At 38.0% G+C, this 20,158-nt stretch overlaps 2 protein-coding genes and 1 long non-coding RNA gene across 3 annotated transcripts in view; all 3 read right to left on the reverse strand.

The window, feature by feature from the left end:
- The window catches only part of LOC134791036 (uncharacterized), a 195,956-nt gene that overhangs the window by 117,007 nt on the left and 58,791 nt on the right, over positions 1 to 20,158 (reverse strand). The gene's annotated exons all lie outside the window — the stretch shown is intronic.
- Positions 3,955 to 6,462, reverse strand: LOC134790319 (uncharacterized). The gene is made up of 3 exons (XM_063761090.1): positions 6,310 to 6,462; positions 5,148 to 5,221; positions 3,955 to 4,291 (listed from the first exon to the last, which is right to left on the reverse strand). Exons 1-3 carry the CDS (start codon positions 6,401 to 6,403, stop codon positions 4,073 to 4,075), a joined length of 387 nt encoding a protein of 128 aa, XP_063617160.1. The 5' UTR covers positions 6,404 to 6,462; the 3' UTR covers positions 3,955 to 4,072.
- Positions 10,337 to 11,904, reverse strand: LOC134791007 (uncharacterized). Its single transcript, XM_063762057.1, has 3 exons — positions 11,740 to 11,904; positions 11,064 to 11,134; positions 10,337 to 10,610 (listed from the first exon to the last, which is right to left on the reverse strand). The coding sequence occupies exons 1-3, from the start codon at positions 11,831 to 11,833 to the stop codon at positions 10,392 to 10,394; spliced, it is 384 nt and encodes a 127-aa protein (XP_063618127.1). The 5' UTR covers positions 11,834 to 11,904; the 3' UTR covers positions 10,337 to 10,391.

Genomic DNA, 20,158 nt, shown 5'->3' on the forward strand with positions numbered 1-20,158 from the left:
TCATGTTTAACACTAAATTCGTGTACCTATTTCTTTAATAAATATGTAATCTGGAATTTTCTCGAGTTCGTCTGGGAAATTATAATTCCTGTCACTACTACACTAAATCCCTCAACGCCCCGATCACTCAACCTCACAGCGCATCAACCCCTGATCCAGGAACCCCTCGACCCTGAACCAGAAATTTTCTCGAGTCCGTCTAGGAAATTATAATTCCTGTCAACTAAATCCATCCGCCCGCCCCGCCACTGACCCAATCCCTCAGCCCCCCGATCACTCAACCTGACAGCACATCAACCCCTGATCCAGGAACCCCTCGATCCTGAACCAGCAACCCTTCAACCGCCATTCCCCGACCCCTTAATCCCTGACCCCTTAACTCCTAACCCTAATCCCCGATCAGTTGCCTTACCAGCTTACCACGAGTTTGACATTGATATATTCGCTAGCATGTTTGTAACTTGCTTCCTATGCATCTCGCTCGTACTAACCTTAGTGTGAGCGAGATGCATAAAAAGTTACATTTAGATGCATAAGACGTTAGCGAATGTGTCAATGTCAAACTCGTGGTAAGGCTACAGTTGCAGTACATCAAATTGGTGGTTTTCGGAAGCAAATGCTCGAGTTACTTTAGAAAACCCCGAAATCACTTATCACGTGCCTTTAAAAATTGAGGAGTTCCCTCAATTCCTCATGGATTCCATCATCAGACCAGAACCAAAAATAATACGGAAACACCTTGGAGGTAACTTCTTCCAAACAAAAAAAGAATTACTCAAATCGGATCACAGGTGCCGGAGTAATCGCTGAACATACTTACATTTAAAGAAATCATCATCATTATCATCAAAATAATCATCATCATCAGGTCTACTTCATCAAATTGGTGGTTTTCGGGAGAAAATGCTCGAGTTGCTTAAGAAAACGCCCAAAACACCATGCATGTGCCTTTAAAAATTGAGGAGTTCCCTCAATTCCTCATGGATCCCATCATCAGAACAGAACCAAATTAAAATGGGACCATCTCGGAGGTAGCTCCTTTCAAACAAAAAAAGAATTACTCAAATCGGACTACGGATGTCGGAGTAATCGGTGAACGTACATAGAAAAAAAAAAAAAAAAAAAAATAGCCACAACCGAATACAGAACCTCCTCCTTCTATGAAATTGAAGTCGGTTAATAACTTAAATATATCAGTTGACGGGATCAACGTTCTGCAAGTACCTATAGGTCAGGTTCAAACCTATAGGCTGCACCATTGACTCCAGGCTCCCGTGGTCCCATCACATTCAGTCGCTGTGTGATAGGTTGGCATCAGCGTGCTTTACACTCTCTAGGCTTAGCAAAACTATCATTCCTAGGCGTTTTTTATATTATCCTTTAATTTGATAACATAAGAAAGCCTATTATTATGGGTATTTTCATTCACTACTAACCCAAGCGGTAGATCTATATATGGGACACAGGCGCACAGCAGCTAGCCGTGTTAAAGCATTCAATATGCAGAAGCGCGCCGTATTAGTATGTCTATAATTAAATTTCCCGCGTTAATATCTCTTTGAATATTGATCCTAGCGAAAAATTGTACTGCCTCTTTCTTGTAGGCAATTTTATGCATGTCGGACCCTGACACCAGAAAGACGTATTGCAGCGTTATAGTTCATTATTTTAGACGCCTGTATAAAATCGATTAGCAATGTTGAGCTACGTATTATTTGGTTGTAACAAAATAAATAAAGTTGTGTAGAGAGTAACTCCGTCTATTGGCGCATTGTTGAAATAAAGTTGCGTAGAGAGTAACGCCATCTATTGGCGTGTTGTTGAACTGAGATGACAGGTAGAAGGCTTTGGAACGTCGAGAGGTTTCTCTCGAGTGAGCGTAGGCACGAGTTGGCGTTTTTGTCGGTATGTTGGTAGACTGGTCGAGCAGGTTTACCAACTTGACTGAGGCGGGAGCGGAGAGGCTCCGCCGCTGGTATTTTTTCTTGATCGGACCGCGCTAGAGATCGGACATACTCGTTAGCCAACCTCGTGCCTAACTCGCTACGTTCCTGAAGGCTTATACCTAAAGGATTATTCTGATATCTTATAGAATCCCGCGTTCTTTAACCATTTAGCTAAGTGTTTTATTTTAAGTGTTATTTTGATTTCTTATGTTTCATTAGAAGCTTACTTTTGTGAAATAAAGAAATGATGTGTTATGTGTTGTTTTAACTTGTTTTGAAAAGATTTGTCCCTCTGAGTTTGTTGCCGGTCCCATATAGGGCTAAATCTTCTCATGTTAGAGGCGTAGGGTTGGAGCCGGCCTAGCTTGACTTGAATAAAGATTTGAACGGTTTCATGTGATCTTTTCATTCTCAATTTAACCAGTCAACATTCTAATAGCAATTAGTTCTTTTCGTCATTTAGTTCTGAAATATAGTAGGCACTAGTATGGTTAACGAGTCCTAAGGTTTATTTCATGCACTGGTAGCATGGTAGCATACTGGTTTAGCTGTGAAGTAATACATCGAGATACTACCCCACGCGCCCACCGCCTTTGAGACCATCGGTTATTCAACATGCAGATAACTTATGTAATAGAACATTTTTTTCTATGCGCCACCGGTTAAGAGTTATTTACGAAAAACTAAAAAATGGGACCTTTAATATCAAATATCTCACTTCTGGTCAAGAATTCGATCAAGCAACCGGCAAATTCGGATTCAGCGGGGTCTAATTAGGTTAAAAAACCCGGTTGCCAAAAAGTAATATGATTTGCCAGTCGCATCAAAAAGGAGAGCGATTTTAAATTTTTATGTCTAGTCGTAAATTCATCATTCAGAGGCAATTTCAATATGGCGGTTTGTTTACATAGTTAGCAAGTTCCATAGAATGACACTTTAGCTAAATCTCGGAAGTCTTTCGGTGTCAATGGGGGCCAATTATACAACTCACTACCACCTACCACTAGAAAATAAATAACGGGAGTGCAGATAGACCGCGGGCCAGTAGCAATATTTCGTCAGTCATTGCATGTAAAATTTTACCAATGAAGAAGTGAATGAATGAATGAATGGAATTGGTCCAGTAGTTTTGGAGAAAATAGGCTGTGACAGACGGACATACAGACAGACCCACGAGTGATCCTATAAGGGTTCATATTTTTCCTTTTGAGGTATGGAATCTTAAAAATGTTGATATTTCCTTCGCATATATAAGCATTTTGCTACGACTACACTCCGTGAAGTACGTAAGCCATGACTGGCGTTTAAATTTATCAAATAGGTACCTTCTTATTGATATATTATCATTTAACATACCTAATAAATTACAATGCTCAGTGCTTCAACCACCAGAACTTACTGAAATAGTTCTTACATTTTCGTGAAAACACGATAGAAAATACATTTTCCTGAATTATAGTCCGACAAGAAATTATAGAAAATAATTGAGGGCGCCACTTCCTACATAACAGTCAGATTTTTGACTTAAAAATGCCTAAACAACATGGCAACAATTTAGTATGGAATTTTTTTAGTTTCTTTTTTATTAATTTCTACTATGTTATATTATGAAATGAAATGAAAAATATTTATTTCGAGCAACTATGGACTCATACAGATTTGTTATGTCGCACTGTACTAGTGTTTCCAAAAATATCACACATTTCCTGTTTTATTTGGTCTAAATGCCTACATCTTTTGCTTATCAAACGCTACATATATATATATATATATATATATATTATATAATATATATATGTATAACGTATTTATTTTATTAAATCTTGTTTCGACCGAGCGAAAGCGAGTCTCCATTTTAGCTTTGGGTTAAATTCTTTCTTATGTCCAGTTCTCACCTACAGGTCGCATTATGCAACCGATTCTCTATTCACTTCTACTTACACCAAAACACTTTCGAACCACTATAAATTTGTGTCAGAATTATTGGGGGTTAAAATAAAACACTTGATGAATGAATGCTTTATTTGATTTTAACTATACATATATCGAGAACGAAAGTCGGAGGCAATACTTAAATTTCGATAGGAACAATCTTCATTCGGCTAAGCAACTTCATTGTCACAACGTCAACCCAAGAGCAGAGGCGTAGGCCCCGTGACCATCTCGCAGTGTTGCGTCACTTGCAGTTTAAGCTGCGAGCAGCCAGCCTCAGTCCTGGGGCAGGTGATGTACACAGCCCCTAAAGGGTTGGCGATGCCCATGGGTGTGTCGAGTTGGGGTTTGTGGTAGGCGTTACACACACTGAGATAATCGCCGACTAACCTCCTTCCTGGTCTTGTACATTTCTGCACATACAAAATACAACTTTTAAAATAATAAAATTAGTATTACTTTAATTACTGAATGGATATCTTGTATATATCGGCGGCCGATCGTAAGATCAGGCAGATCGTAATGTTCCTGTGTAATGTTTTGACGATAGTCACATTAAACTAATAAACTAATAATAGGATAGGTTCGTTAGGTTGCTTCAGATGCCCGAATGGCAAACTGCCCAGAAATAGGAGTCCCGCGTAGCGGGGCTCCGTCGACTCAGGGAACGAGTAAAAGATTTTCACGTTTCACGATATGCCTGATCTTACGATCGGCCGCCGACTTATACATTCCATAACAGTTATGCAATGGATACATACAGGATGTTACTATCATATCATCGTTGAAATTCTTAATCCCTTAGGAATTTCAACGAACATTAACTATATATTATTTTTTGCGTTTCCTCGTCGAGAAGTTTGATAAATTCTGCTTACGACTATGGGTCGGTTGCACTGAACCATCTGTCACCGCTAAAGCGTTCGCTAAATTTTATTGTATGTGATGGGAAATTTCATAGATCTCTGGTGCGTGATGTTGATCAGTCTGTTTACTGTGGCAGGTGCAACTCGCCCTAAATCATCAGATCAACGTCATGGTAACGTGTTATTATATTATCATAACAATCACAAAAGCGTTCTTAATTTCAATTCAATCAATCAGATACGAAAGTGGTTCAAAATGTTACAAGATTTGAATCAAATATAGGAAAAAGAATAAAAGTTTGTGTCAGACTTATCAACTTCGTTTAAAAGTCGTCTGAAGAATGTTAATGTATTCCTTTCATTGAAAACTGTTATCTCATAAAAAAAACTAAAATTGTCTTACATCAGGTATAGTGGTGACCGAATCACCGGTGGCAGTTATCTCAAAAGTTTCAGAAGAATCGTATGTTTGTTTCCCTGTAAGAAATGACGGGGGTAAGCTATTTTTAAATTTACTGACTTTTTTTTTAAATTTCTCACATTTTGATAAAATTTGGTTGATAAATAGAGTTCCTTATTCTGTACAACAAAAGCACGATTTCACAGTATGTTCCACACAAAACTTACCACTAAGTTACGAAAACGTATGGAGTTTTCGTACATTTTTTGTCCCAAATTTGGGTTCCGACCAGAATGAGGAGCTCTTCAAACCTACCGATATGTTTAACAAAACCTGATATAAAAATCTAATCGTCAAAAAATGGGCCAATAACATAGGCAGGAACAGTCAACGGTCTTAGTGTTGCACCCTAAATAGCGAAACATTAAAGACCATGACCATGATCGATTTTAACTTAATTCTATTACCGTAAAAGTATAAAACTTTGCCCTTGAACATAACTTTGCCCACCGCGTCACAGTTCAGTAAAAAATATTTTAAGGGGCCCACTGATTACCAGTCCGCAGGACGATATCGGCCTGTAAATTAGACAGCTCCGAACAACTGACAGGCTGATATCGTCCGGCGAAATAGTAATCTGTGGGCTCCATTATAAATAGTTACAGCTACTGAATAGAGTGTATCTGTAACTACTTTTAAGTTATTTCGCTTTTACTGAACTGTGACGCGGTGGGCAAAGTTATGTTAAGGGCAAAGTTTAATACATACACGGTATATGATTTATTAATATAGCAGAGCACACGTAGAATCAAGCCCACAACCCTTCGGGTAAGTTGAAATGAATCCGGAGAGACTTTAAGTTACGATCTTAAGATGATTTAAAATATGACAGTTTAGATTTTAGAGTTACTAGACAAAATAATAGAATAAGATGTTATTTTGCGGAAGATCATATTAATGACAACAAAAATATTTCTTGCTTATCACTGAAATACGTGCTACTCAATCAGTGCTAACGCTAACCCGTTATAATTACTTGCGTATTTACATTACTTTTGTTTTCGCTGAGGGAGCGTGGGAAAATTATTTTTATGCGATAAATACGCAAGCAAACACAAACGGAAACTCTGTAATAAATAATAAAATAAAAACGCTAATTACCTACCTCTACTCAGGCTGTCGCAAAAAGGGTTGGGAATAGCGTCGGCGGCGGCGAGCAGCGCGGCGAGCGCGAGCAGCGAGCGGGCGAGCGGCGACATGGCGGCGGCGGCGGCGGGAATGGCGTGACGGCGCAAACGACTCACATTTATAACAAGAGCTGCTTAAATATTATGATTGGCAACCGAATCCATCCATATCCAATTGCTTCATACTATTATTTAATGAATATATTCCATTAATATAGCCTGCACTTTTGACTGTCTTAGTCTAACATAACTGTCATTCCGAAAATTAAAAAAAAAATAACATACATTATAGTATTAATAATTCTGCCGTGCAGTACTTAAACAACAGTAAGTGCTACTTTTGCGATTTTTTGTTTTTTCTTGATCTTGGACCACCATGTCAAGACGCACACATGTACATATATAGTCCACGTGCGATTATGATAATGGGAACATATAAAAATCGAAGCATCCATGTACAGTAAATCAGAAGAATTTAGTAAATTATTGAGGTAAAACTAACTAAACTGCAGTAATAAATTTGTCGGCTGTGAATTTTGAGACTTTACTGATTAAAGTACAGTAAAGGTCTCACGTTAATCCTATATTAACTAGTTAAGAGAAGCTAATACTTACGCCAAAAACTGTTTAAAATGCAGTACAATATAAATGTTATAATATTTGTACTGTGTTTGAAATGTTATTGATTTTTCAGCATAATTACTAATTAAAATGCAGTAACCTAAACTCACTTACCTACTGTGATTTAAACTGTCGTTTCGCTATTTTCAAATGTATTTACTGCCTGAGACCTGAGAGATTTAACTACGTTTCAAGTGTCGTTTCATTTAGATAGATTAACCACATTGTAAGACAAAAGTTAAATATTTATTATCGATACCATTGATAAAATGCGGTGCTGTCGATCATCCTACAAGTTGTCAATCACGGTCCTTAATAATCCTCTATCCTCTTAAGGCCCAAGGCTCTACCTATAACACTTATTCAGTTCGATGAAATTTAAATCATATTCAATTGGAACAGAGTCTTTTAATTTTTTTTTTTGTAATAGGTAATGGATATTCTTGTACATATAAATGTATGTGAAAGCTTTTTAAATAAATAAATAAAATATTTATATATTGGACATTTTGACACAAATTTACTAAGCCCCACGGTAAGCTCAAGAAGGCTTGTGTTGTGGGTACTCAGACAACGATATAATTATATAATATATAAATACTTAAATACTTAGAAGACAACCATGACTCAGGAACAAATATGTGTATCATCATACAAATAAATGCCCTTACCAGGATTCGAACCCGGGACCATCGGCTTCATAGGCAGGGTCACTACCCACTAGGCCAGAGCGGTTGTCATTATTTTTATTACTAGTATTTTTATTCAGTAGCCTTACCACGACTTTGACACTGACATATTCGCTAACGTCTGCGTAACTTACTTTCTATACAACATCGCAGGTATGAAGTTCATACCTGCGATGTTGTATAGAGTGCATAACTTCATAGTATGAACGAGATGTATTGTTAGAAAGTTATGCACAGGCTAGCGAATATGTCAGTGTCACGTCAGTGTCAACTTCGTGGTAAGACTACAGCGTGTAGACGAGAAGATAAAGATCTCATTTTTATTGAATTTGTATGTGATATAGTCACAAGTTCGATTATATTAATCTGTAGGAATTGATTATAAAGATTGAGTGCCATGGAAAAAGTCTGATTTTTATGATAGGTACTCTACCTGTTACTACTACTAATTCCAACTACATAGTAAGAGATACTTATTTTTTTTATGATTGATGTGATTTTTTTTTATATACATACATTCGTGTATTTTTATAAACATACCTTATTTGTATCACGACGTGTTGGTATCTCGAAGAACTCAATCAATATATATACTAAGTAAAATACAGTAAATAGTTATGAATACTGTACTTTAGCTTGCAATTAATTCAGGTAGCTATTAGTAGTATTAGTGTACGAGGGTTGTTTACAGTAATCCGCTTTTTTACTGCACTTTATTCTGCATTTATTGTGTTTTTACTTCTTTCCGAGGGTACAGTAAAACTGTAAAATTTAAAAAAATAGCAATAATTTATTCAATAATTGTTAAAATATAAAAGTGTTCACGTATTCGTATTTCATGTATTCCATGCTATATATTATATAGACATTCAAGCATTTGTAAATAATAATCGAGACCACCAAAAAAAAACGGTTTGAAAGGGTTTTTTGCCTTTTTCTCGAAACACACTTTTTGCACTTACTGTTGTTTAAGTATTGCACGGCAAAATTATATCTGTTAGGCCGTGAGTCTAACCAACTAACTTACTATTTTGGCTCAGAGATCCAAAGAGAATCTTGGCCTCCGAAACGAGAGCATGCCACCTGTCCCGATCTTGCGCAACTTCCTGACAGTTACTGACGCGAAGCTGAAGCAGATCCGCCGTCACACTGTCTTTCCCAGCGATACCTGGGCCGACCCACCAGATGGCTACCAGTCGGTCGTCCCAAGAACGCCCTCTTGACAGCCCGATTTTCTCCCATTCTGAGTAGGTGACCGAACCAGCGAAGTCTGTGGGCTTTCGTTTCGCCGATGATATCTCGATCTCGGCTTTTTTCCGGATTCTCCAGGCCGCAATTCAAGGCCGTGAGTCAATAAAGGAAATTTTAAAGAAAATATTTTAACTATCTTTTGAGTGAAGGGCATTGAAATTGATTGCTAGCCGTTTGTAATCAATCTACATTTATTTTCATGAATAGGTTATTTAAATGATTTTAATAGCAGCCGTTTTAAATTTCGATTATTTTCTCTGATAACGGTATAATTTATTGAAATAATACCCGCGACTTTGTTGATTAAGAATATACGATAATACATTTATGTTACAACGACACTCATGGAAAAATTTAAAGCGACGCAAAAAAAAGTTTAATTAACTACTAATTTTGAAGTTTAGGCGCTGTAATCCAGTAATTATACCTTTTTTTTTGCGTTTCTTTAAATTTGTCCATAAGTGTATGTATTAGGTACAAACAGCGGAGTATATATTGTAAATAGAACTATGAGCTGAATGCTTTCTGTTTCCGAATATATTTTATTTACTTATTTATTTCGGAAACAAACAATCTCTTACAAATGTGTTTAAAATAATTGTATAGACTCGCATGGTTCAATCTTGATCTCGGTTTCAATGTACGTTTTAGCCTTTTCTCTAACATAAACTTAATCTGGACTTGAACTTTACTCTTTACCTTCGATATTTTAAATAACAAACAAGAGACAGCTAGTAAAACACCTAATGCGTGAATGTCACGCCCTCGCCAGACAAAGAATGAAGGTCTTTGGAGCAGCATAATCTGGAACCAAAGGACTTTAAAACGCTACGCATGAGCTCCATCATCCAGATGAATGATATGGTGGGAATAGCTCTTAAGTAGTTGACAGATCTTTTCTAGGGGGTAATGCACAAAAAATCCCTATGGGTAATAGTGTTTCCGCAAGGGCCCCCGAAAACGATAAGATACTATGAAATAAAAGATATTATACGAATTATACGCTTCAATATTTCTAATAACATTTCCGTACCCATACAATAGTTGGCACTACTAGTCTGCCTTTTTTAACGTTAATACACTGAGTATAATAATATATCATAGGATAAAAATATGTAAAGCAGGCATACTTTAGAATTCCCATAGAACTTGTGTGAAACTAAAAGCTCTTTTGACTAGTGCCAAAATCATGTAAGTATATGTGTGTGTCTCTCTGAGGATTTGGCAACTAATTCTTTTTTTATCATCATCTTTCTAACGTTGTTTCAGGCAACTAACCAAAGAATGCTGCACTGTACCTACTTAATTCACGACACTAATATATGGCAAAATATCAAGCCTTGTCTGTAATAACCCTCCCAATGATGCTAAAGGTTCGGGGTTCGAATCTGGGTGAAGGTATTATTTGTGTATTTATGACAAGTTATGTGATAATAAAAATCAGTTTTAATAATCCAATATTTTTAATTCTTGATTTCAACCAAGAAAAACATAGGATGCTAATATAATCCAACCGGTGGCAGACCAGCTGGCTTGCAGAACTGCGTCACCTGCAGATCGAGGCTTGAACATCCAGGAATAGAGCTTGGACAGTCTACCATAATGGGAGAGTAGTTTAAGCGGCTGCCCACCGCAAGTTGAATTTTGGGTTTAGACATGGGAGTATTACACACGTTGAGGGACTCGCCCGCTAACTCACTTCCTGGCATGGCGCATTTCTGAAAATAAATGTAAAAAATAGCTTAAACACTAACACTAAACTGCCTACAGTTTTCGTTTCATGGCCTAAATATTGTTAAAGTATTTAGATAAACGGCTTTTCCGGCTGAAAATTGGTTACCTTAAGCGGTTACTATGATTTTATTTTACTAACTCAATGACATACTAATCAGCAATGTTTGATTTCAATCAGGTGATACTTATTAACAGTTTGTATCCACCATGGTATTCAACTGTGAGTACTGTGACCAATGTATGCATGATTATTCAGTTGTGTATCGTAGAAATTATTTACGAAATGTATTAAGAATTAAGAATAATATTCAATATTGGTGATTCCATGGAAGATTTTGTATATATCATTTACTCGGGCTCAATTATTTAATTTATTATGTCATCGTGAAAATGACATAAATAATAAATATAAAAATGTTCTATAAATAACATCTTACATTAGGAACTTGCTTGGATATACCCCCAGTCAGTGTCAAATGAAATGTAATAGGGTTGTCTGTCACATCGCCTGTAAAAAATCATAAAATTTTACAAGTAGGTACTAAAATACAGTATGGATATTTTGGTCTAGTTACAGAGAGTAATAATATAAAGACTGCTTTAGCTATTTTAGTATCAAGAACATAATTACTTAATATGAAATTGTAATGATGTTCATTAGAGATAATAATTATGGAATAAAAACATTGGCAATTTTTCATGGACTAATAAAATTATTAATATTTTTTGAAAATCAGCTTGGTTATTGTATACAGATTATAAATTTGCGAGTAGATTTTAGGAAGGTACAGTATATAATCCTCCGGTTGATTAAGCTTAGTTATATCATAAATAATTTTCTACTGAGTAGCTAATTTTCAAAAGGGGAAATTAAATAAGATTGACGGCAGGGTAGCAGGAAAGGTAAACATTGAAATATATTTACGCTCCTCTTTCTCATATAAATGACATAAAAGAAAAGTGTAATGTTTCACTCCGTATAGAGTTTTATACATGATGTAACGGTTTTTACTGTTACTTAAATAAATAAAATTAAATCCATTTATTAACAGACGCTTTAATCGCTTTATTTATACAAAAAATTATAAAAAAAATTTAAAACGATAAATTTACCTATTAATGCAGAGTCGCAAAACGGGTTCGCCTTAGCGTCGGCGGCGGCGAGCAGTGCGGCGAGCGCGAGCAGCGAGCAGGCGAGCGGCGACATGGCGGCGGCAGCGGTAGCGGGAATAGGGCGATGGAGCTAACGGCTCACATATATACGCGCGCTTCGTTAGTATAATTGGCAACCGTACCCATCCACATCCAATTGCTTGATAATACTATTTAATGAATATGTGACGTCCCACGGCAAAAGGTACCTTATGGCGGTTGGCGCTTACGCTATTATTAACGCCGCTCCTATATTATTACGGCGCTATGCGACGTAAGCGCCAGCCGCCATAAGGTACCTTTTGCCGTGGAACGTCACATATACTTTCTTAGGGCCTGCTTAGATCAGGTTAATACCAATGATAACTACATTATTCTGTCAATATTGCTATGTTATGCTCTGGAAAGTCAGCTTTGACAGTAGATAAAGCCCTCAAATTTAAATACTTAGGGCCGAAGGATCGATGTTCCATACATATTTTGAATTACGCGCTTTTTCTACTGACATATTTGGATTGCCAGAGTAGGAATAGGTATACAATACACGTTTCTTTCTACTTTCAGTAAAGTTTGGCGTGCTGTTGTGTGCATGAGGCCTTTTTAGAATGAAACAATACCTACATTTCTCAAGAAGCGAATAATTATTTGTGAACATTTTTTTGAGTGATGGGCATTAAAATCGATTCGTATTTATTCTCATTAATAAATAATTGAAATTATTTTCTTTGTGGCCTTTTAAATTCTAATGATACTCCACAATACCGGCTCATGCTCCCGACTTTGTTGCTATAGATATGTAGAAGGAACTGTTAAATTGAACTTCAGTGGAAACTTTTACTCTTCATATTCGGATAATTTTTGGGATTAAAGGGAAATTACGGCCCGATTCGGAAAGTATGTCATTACTTCACGAGTACCGACATATCCAAGACTCGGGACGAGTGAAGAATGACATTTCCGCATGTGTATCGAACGACGTTTTTTTAATACAGTTGCGAAAAAATAAGAAAAACAACAAGTAAGGAATACTCAACTTACTTATTTTTAGATATTTCAGGCCAAGCACTCTCATTTGCAATTGCAGCCTTCTCACAAATGTCTGGCGGTGTTAAATCAATTTCAAACTCTGATTCACTCATATTTTTCGTATTCTTACATTAACAGTAGGTTTTTATGTTGATTACGACGTTTAAAGGAAACTAATATTAACACTCATCAATAAGTAGTCGTGAATTGGAACAAGTATAAATTAAAAAAAAAATAGAAAAGTGAAAAGCACTAGTTCGCGAAAAACAACTTTCCGTACGCTAAACAGCTACGTAAAGTAGCACTTTATGAGCATCTGTATTGAAAAATATTTTTCCCTTGTTTTATGACATAGTGACAAACAAAGCAAGTTATCACCGATCGTCCTTTAATTTAAGGGTTGGCATCGGCATTGTAAGTAACACGTGAAAGCTTGACATTTCAATTACTTATCTTAATTAGTAACGGGAGGATAATTAAATTATATACTTCAGGAAATTGGAATAAAAATACAAGAAATAATCAGATTTGTTTTAATAAATGCCTTTCTTGTCAGCACAATGCTGAAAAACCCTGAGCTCAACAATAGGGCAGCCGCCGGCATCCTCCGGGCACGTAATGATAACGGGCGAGAATCGCGTCCCCGTGGCCGTGATGTACGGAGCACTGCCTCCTTTACTACATGCAGTCACGTACTCACTCACTATGTCTTTTCCGGATAGACTGCATTTCTAGATTATTTACAAAATAAAATAAAAGTTATATAAACGTCGAACCGCACTTAATGGAGTATTCCGTACCTTCTTATAATACCAGATACGAATAGCAACAATAAAAAAATATACAAGAAAAACAACGTACTTTGGCAAAACTTACACGTTAATTTATTAATTAGTTTTTTTTGCGTAAACTCTAAATCATCTCAACCGATAATATTCAATATCATTTAGACATAAGGGCCGATGGACGGACATACGAACAGACAAATGGACGAGTCCTACAAAACTATTAGGGTTTCATGTTTACCATTTTGGCAGTTGGCGGAACATAAAATTTAATGGTGAATTTAATTTAGTTTTACAAAAATAAGGCTAGGTCAGAATTTATGACAAACACGATTCTTTACTGCATATGTCGGATACAATTACGCTAAAAATATTAAAAAAAACTTACATCAGGGATGTAAACCACCTGAAAAACAAAAATAATTTCGTTACGATTAGAAAACAGGAGTGGTTACGATACGATGGCTCGCGCCGATTTGTGAACGCTATATGATATCCGATTCGTAGAATATATAAAAAAAACTCATTTTTACTCTAATTAATATTCAATTATTTCATTTCGACGACCGGTCTGGCCTAGTGGGTAGTGACCCTGCCTATGAAGCCGATGATCCCTGGTTCGAATCCCGGTAAGGGCAATTATGAGTGATGAACACAGATATTTGTTCCTGAGTCATGGCTGTTTTCTATGTATATAAGTATGTATTTATCTATATACGTGTGTATATCGTCGCCTAGTACCCATAGTACAGTCGACGTCAAAGATATGTTTACACTTCTGCACCTTACTCCTTTTTAAAAAAGCGAAACGTGTCAACATATCTTTAACGTCGACTGTACAAGCTTTGCTTAGTTTGGCGCTAGGTCGATTTGTGTAAGACTGTCCCCAAATATTTATTTATTTATTCACTGAACAAAACAAAATCTACAATATTTATAGTGTCGTCGGGTGGCCACAAATGCAAATCAACATGCTTAATCCCAAACATACCGATGAAACAAATGCAACAGGCTTCGTTCGTAGTTTTCTATTTATTAAAATTGGTTTGATCTCCTTTTATGGATATTTTGTTACATAAAAATAATTTTATAATAGACATTATTAAGTTGACTATGTTAATATTAGTTTTAAGTGGTTTAGCGTTGCTTTAAAAATACAGTACCTACATTTCTTCACTATGAAAATTGAATGTGCCGTGGGTTCAGTCAGCAGAGTTTTCTAAAAACAGTAGCGCGACATAGAAACCGTAACCTTTAGATAGGATCATACTGTTGTCAAAAATAGCAATCTTTAGATTTTTTCTATTAACTTCATCAATTCGAAATCTGATTAAACCACTTTCGCGTGATAAAAAAAAACACTAACATAGGTCTAAAACGCACCGTAAAAAATATGTATAATTTTTGCACAAAAGCTAAAAATATGAAAATGGCTTTTAAAAATGCACAAATTATACATAGGTATCTTTATTGTTGATCGAACTGATCGATTTATTTTTTGCTAAAAGCTACAAAAAAATAAAAACCAATAACAATAATATCCGCGATTCCAGGCACTCACGGCTATCCCTCAGTATTTAGCGAGCTTTGGCCTGGACTGACAGCACCTTAAAGAGTAAAAACTTGTTGTGAAATAGGACAAACGCATTGTAGTATAAAATAGCTCAAAAGTTGAAAAACCGCTTAAAATATTAAAAAACCTATTAACGTCAAAGGCGCAGCATACCCACCACCACCAGGTCCTAGCACCACGCCGCTGCAAGAAGGATTTGCAATGGCGTCGGCGGCGGCGAGCAGCGCGGCGAGCGCGAGCAGCGAGCAGGCGAGCGGCGACATGGCAGCGGCGGCGGCGGCGATGGCGAGTCAGCGACGGCAACGCCGTTATATTATAGACTATACTGTAAAGTGCAGTCCACACTGTCACCACAGGGTAGTCGAGAGTAGATAATACTACATTAATAAAGAGTTCTCACTGTGACATCAAAAATCATGGTGTTTACCCCCATTGCTGAAAACCCCCAGGTAAAAATCATTTACCTGGGGGTTTTCAGAAAAAATGTTCCATTTACTAAAAACTAACAAGTAGGTAAGTAGTCGGCATCTACGACTATACCTACCTACACTCATGCATGACACCTTATTTTAATTATTTACACATTAACTGCTCGGAGCAGTTGCTCATTTCACCTCAGGCTGCAGCCAGGCAGGCGAAACGTTTGCTTGCTATTACTTCTGGCAAACCAGCTTTATCAGTAAAAAAATATTGTATTTAATATATTTAAAAAAATAAGCTTAGTAGTGCCTATTTCACCCTAATATTGAAATTTCATTGAAACCAGATCGTAAATCATCAATCTGAATTTAATCATCTCCATATTATTATTGTTTTGACGGCCGTTTCAAATTTCCTACTCATTAATATTCGTTTGTGGAAAGTTATAAAATATAAAGGTAAGGCTAAGTAAGATAAAAAAGGGTAATTTATTTATTTTATCCCCAAGGTAACAAAAAGGTTCTGACGTCTCAATGTTAACCTAAAGGTGCAGAATGCTAATTTGATATTAGAACAAGCACAGGGTCCATTCCTAGGCCAAAGAATAGGCATCGCCATCCAGCGAGAGAAAGTAGCCATCCTCATGGGCACCCTTTCGCAGGGGACAGACGAAGAGGACTTTTCATAGATGGATATTTTGTTTACGTTTCTTTGTTTCTTTATTTTATCAAGTTTAATTTATTAAATCTATATTTAATAATAATATATATGCTTATTGCATCGGTATTTAGGGTTTCTATTAGTAATACAGCTGATGACGGCAAAAACTTAATTATTTAGTTATATCTGCTTATGTACGTCTGTTGGTCTGCCTTATGCCTGTGCATGTCATATAAATTTTGCTCAGAAACTATAGATATAGTCGTCGAAACCACTTTAAATTTTTTGAGATAAAATCCCTTTATAATGAAAATAACTTCGGTAAATGTCTCAGAAACACCTGTTTCATAATACCTACATACGATTTTTTTTGTTTTTTTTTCTAATGGTGAACTATGATCGTATGAGTCTATCAAAATTCGTGGTCAAACACGCACTTGACCCGTTAAGATATCTTAAGATAAGCTAGCTGCTTTATTGAACTTTAATAAGCAAGTAAAATGTTTATAGTACCTACAAGGTGAAAGACGAAACGAAATGTAACTGATAAGAGTAATCACCCAATCACGAAAGCTGGGTCACTACCACTATAATTAGGTACCGACTACATACGCTGGGAGTCCGTTGAATGCAATGAACTACAACAAAACAATTTTTCATTTCTCATGCTCTGAAAGAGGATCATTATTGTTGTTGCGGACTTCTTACTGAAACCTACATTTAGTTACCTTTTTACTCTTTACCTATATTCAAATAATTTGACGTTGTCATGGCCGCAGAATAATAAACATGTCAATATGGAAAAGTAGTATCTTATTTTGAAGAATGGTGAAAAACATATTATAAATAAATATAATACGCTAAAAGTAAGTATTGTGTTACCGGGCGTCGGTAACATAGTGGTCCTATCGAGCCGCACGATCCAGCGCCGCGCCGCCGTTGACTCCCCTACATATTGAACCGAACCGAACTGAACCATGTCGGGGCGAGTTACGAGGAGCCGCACTAAGAAACCAGAACTGAAACCGGGTACGTCTGGAGATAAGAAGGAACCGACCACGTCAACCCCTGTTAAAGAAAAATCGGATGTAGTAAGATCGAAGGCAAGTACTGTCAGCCAGAATAAATCGGAACGAAACCACACCATCCGATCTAATGTTAGTAGTGTACTCGTACAAAAAAAGGAGGCTGAACTAGCGGCCGCGAAACGACTAGCAGAACTGAAGCTAAACTTAGAACAAACCGTCATTCAGAAAGAACTGGAAGTAACGTTAGCTCGTCTAGACGCCAAGGGAAGCCATCGATCTCAATCCAGCCGAACTAGTCGAAGCCGCGTTCAAGAGTGGTTGACAACGGAACTACACGCCCATGAACAAGACGAACCAGCCCGTCGCTGTGAACCAGCGAACCATGTTGAACGTGAGCAATGTACCGAGCCGCCAAACGAGAAAAATGTCTGTGCCCGTCCTGATCCCAAGCTCTCAGACATACAACTTCTAGCTCGAGAGATAGGGAATCTACGTCGTCCAAGTGAACCAAAAGATTTGCCCTACTATAACGGAAATGTCAGCGAATGGCTTTCTTTTAAAGCCGCCGTCACAGACATCAAAGCCTCATCGACCGAAAACGAACTTATCTCCAAACTCCGACGTTGCTTAAAGGGTGAAGCTCGTGTCACTGTCGCCGCGCTTTTAGACACGCATGTCTCTGTCATCGAGATAATGGAAGCCCTAGAACTGCGATTTGGCTTACCGGAACTTATTCTACAAGAGGAAATACAGGCGCTCAGAGACTTACCTAAGATCGTTGACAATACAGAGCAGCTCAGCAAGTTTGCCTGCAAGGTTCGGAATTGCGTGTCAACTATCAAAGCCCTTAAAAAGCCTGAACACCTGCACAATATGGAGCTTCTACGGACCCTGAAACAGAAGATGCCCCACCTCAAGACGCGCTGGCTTACATATGCTTCAGAACATGAGCACGATCACGAACCTGAACTTGTTAAGCTGTCAGAATTTTTGAAGAAGGAAGCCCAAACTACTTCAAAGTACTGGATGCACGAGACCACTCGCACCACAATAAAACCGTTACAGCAGCACAAGACCCATTACGCTATATCTGAAGATAGCGATTCTGATCTCGAACCCGAACCCTGCTATGCTTCGAATCAGCCCAAAGGTCCCCTTGAAATATTGTGCCTATACTGTAATTCGAAGACTCACCTTCTCAAGAATTGTGAAAACTTTCTACGCCTGTCAATTGACGATCGATGGGATTGGGCGAAAGAGGCCAAGGTGTGCTTTAAGTGCCTAAGATCCAGACATCATAGAGAGAGCTGCCGAGCCCGCTCGTGTGGCATTGACGGATGCCGCAGGTCACATAATAGACTACTTCATACTCCGGTTCCTCACCAGCCCGAAGTATCAGCTTGCGTACATCCATCAACCTCGAACCCTCAACCTACCGGAATGGAGGCAGAATGTGAGAAACCCCCACAAGAAACGACAGCTTGCAGCAGAACCACCAGATCTCAAGTTTTATTAAAGATCATACCTGTTCAAATCCATGGGCTAGTCAAGTCGAAATTAACGTACGCCTTTCTGGATGGAGGAAGTACACTCACGCTTCTAAAGCAAGACCTCGCGAATGAAATTGGCCTGAAAGGGATCGCCGAACCGTTGAGCCTGTCTGGTGTGAATACCACCTCCGATCATCGTGGATCTGAACGTGTCGACGTAGAAGTTACTGGGCCCTCCGACGTGTTACTGAAATTATACGACGTTCGAACAATAGAAGGATTGCCGATTTCGCCACAGACTGTTGCCAATATCGACAAATACGAGCACCTACAGGATTTACCCAAGACTGGTCTATGCTACGAGCATGGAGTCCCAGAGCTCTTGATCGGCCTAGACAATTGGCAAGCGACCATTACCAAGGAGGTCCGTAAAGGAAAGAGGAACGAACCACTAGCCACCCTGACTCCACTTGGGTGGGTAGTGCACGGATTTTCCCATTCGTATTCCAACGCCGTACACTTTGTAGGACATACTGACGAGGATCTGCATCGATTGATAGAAGACTACTTCAAAATTGACTCTCTAGGAGTCACGAATAAGCTGAAGTTGAATCAAGAGGATGAAATAGCCATCGCAATTCTACAAAACACAGCAAGAAGGGTAGAAGATGGCAAGAGATGGGAAGTAGGTCTTTTGTGGCGAGAGGATAACACTGTAATGCCGAAGAGCTTTTCCCACGCCGCGAAGAGATTACAATCTATAGAAAAGAAAATGGACAGAGACTCTGTGTATGGTCAAAAATACAAAGCAAATATGGAGAACTTTTTGAGCAGTGGGTATGCTGGACCTTGTGAGCCAATACAGTCCCCAAAGAAGAGGTATCTTCCTCATTTTGGCGTAACTAACATCAACAAACCGGGGAAACTTAGAATTGTCCACGATGCTGCTAGCAAAGTGCAAGGCGTGTCCCTGAATGACAAACTGCTCACCGGCCCCGACTTGCTACTTTCACTGTTAGCAGTCATTTTCAAATTCAGAGAGGGTGAAATAGCCGTGTCTGCAGATATAAAAGAAATGTTTCTTCAGATCCGCATAAGAGCAGAGGACCGCCCCGCCCAACGCTTTCTTTGGAGAGAATTTGACAGAAAAGGGCCAATGAAGGAATTCGAAATGAAATCAGTTATTTTTGGAGCAACTTCTTCACCGGCAACTGCAATATATATTAAAAATAGAAACGCAGAGGATTTTACTGAGGAACACCCGGAGGCTGTCGACGCGATAAAGACCCGATTTTACATGGATGACTATCTACACAGTTTCCATTCCGAAGAAACAGCTCGTAAAATCGCTAAAGAAGTTGCGCACATAAACAAAGAAGGGGGGTTTACTCTAACACA

This window comes from Cydia splendana, chromosome 5, assembly GCF_910591565.1.
Source record: "Cydia splendana chromosome 5, ilCydSple1.2, whole genome shotgun sequence".
Taxonomy (NCBI): Eukaryota; Metazoa; Arthropoda; class Insecta; order Lepidoptera; family Tortricidae; genus Cydia; species Cydia splendana.

Bases quoted from the DNA above. Each gene is read 5' to 3' on its own strand.
- LOC134790319 (XM_063761090.1), bottom strand. From the start codon at position 6,403: ATGTCGCCGCTCGCCCGCTCGCTGCTCGCGCTCGCCGCGCTGCTCGCC. The intron at 5,222-6,309 runs GTAGGTAATTAG...CATTTCTTACAG, and splicing joins TTGCGACAGCCTGAGTAGAG to GGAAACAAACATACGATTCT. The intron at 4,292-5,147 runs GTAAGACAATTT...TTGTATGTGCAG, and splicing joins CGGTCACCACTATACCTGAT to AAATGTACAAGACCAGGAAG.
- LOC134791007 (XM_063762057.1), bottom strand. From the start codon at position 11,833: ATGTCGCCGCTCGCCTGCTCGCTGCTCGCGCTCGCCGCACTGCTCGCC. The intron at 11,135-11,739 runs GTAAATTTATCG...GATTTTTTACAG, and splicing joins TTGCGACTCTGCATTAATAG to GCGATGTGACAGACAACCCT. The intron at 10,611-11,063 runs GTAAGATGTTAT...ATTTATTTTCAG, and splicing joins TATCCAAGCAAGTTCCTAAT to AAATGCGCCATGCCAGGAAG.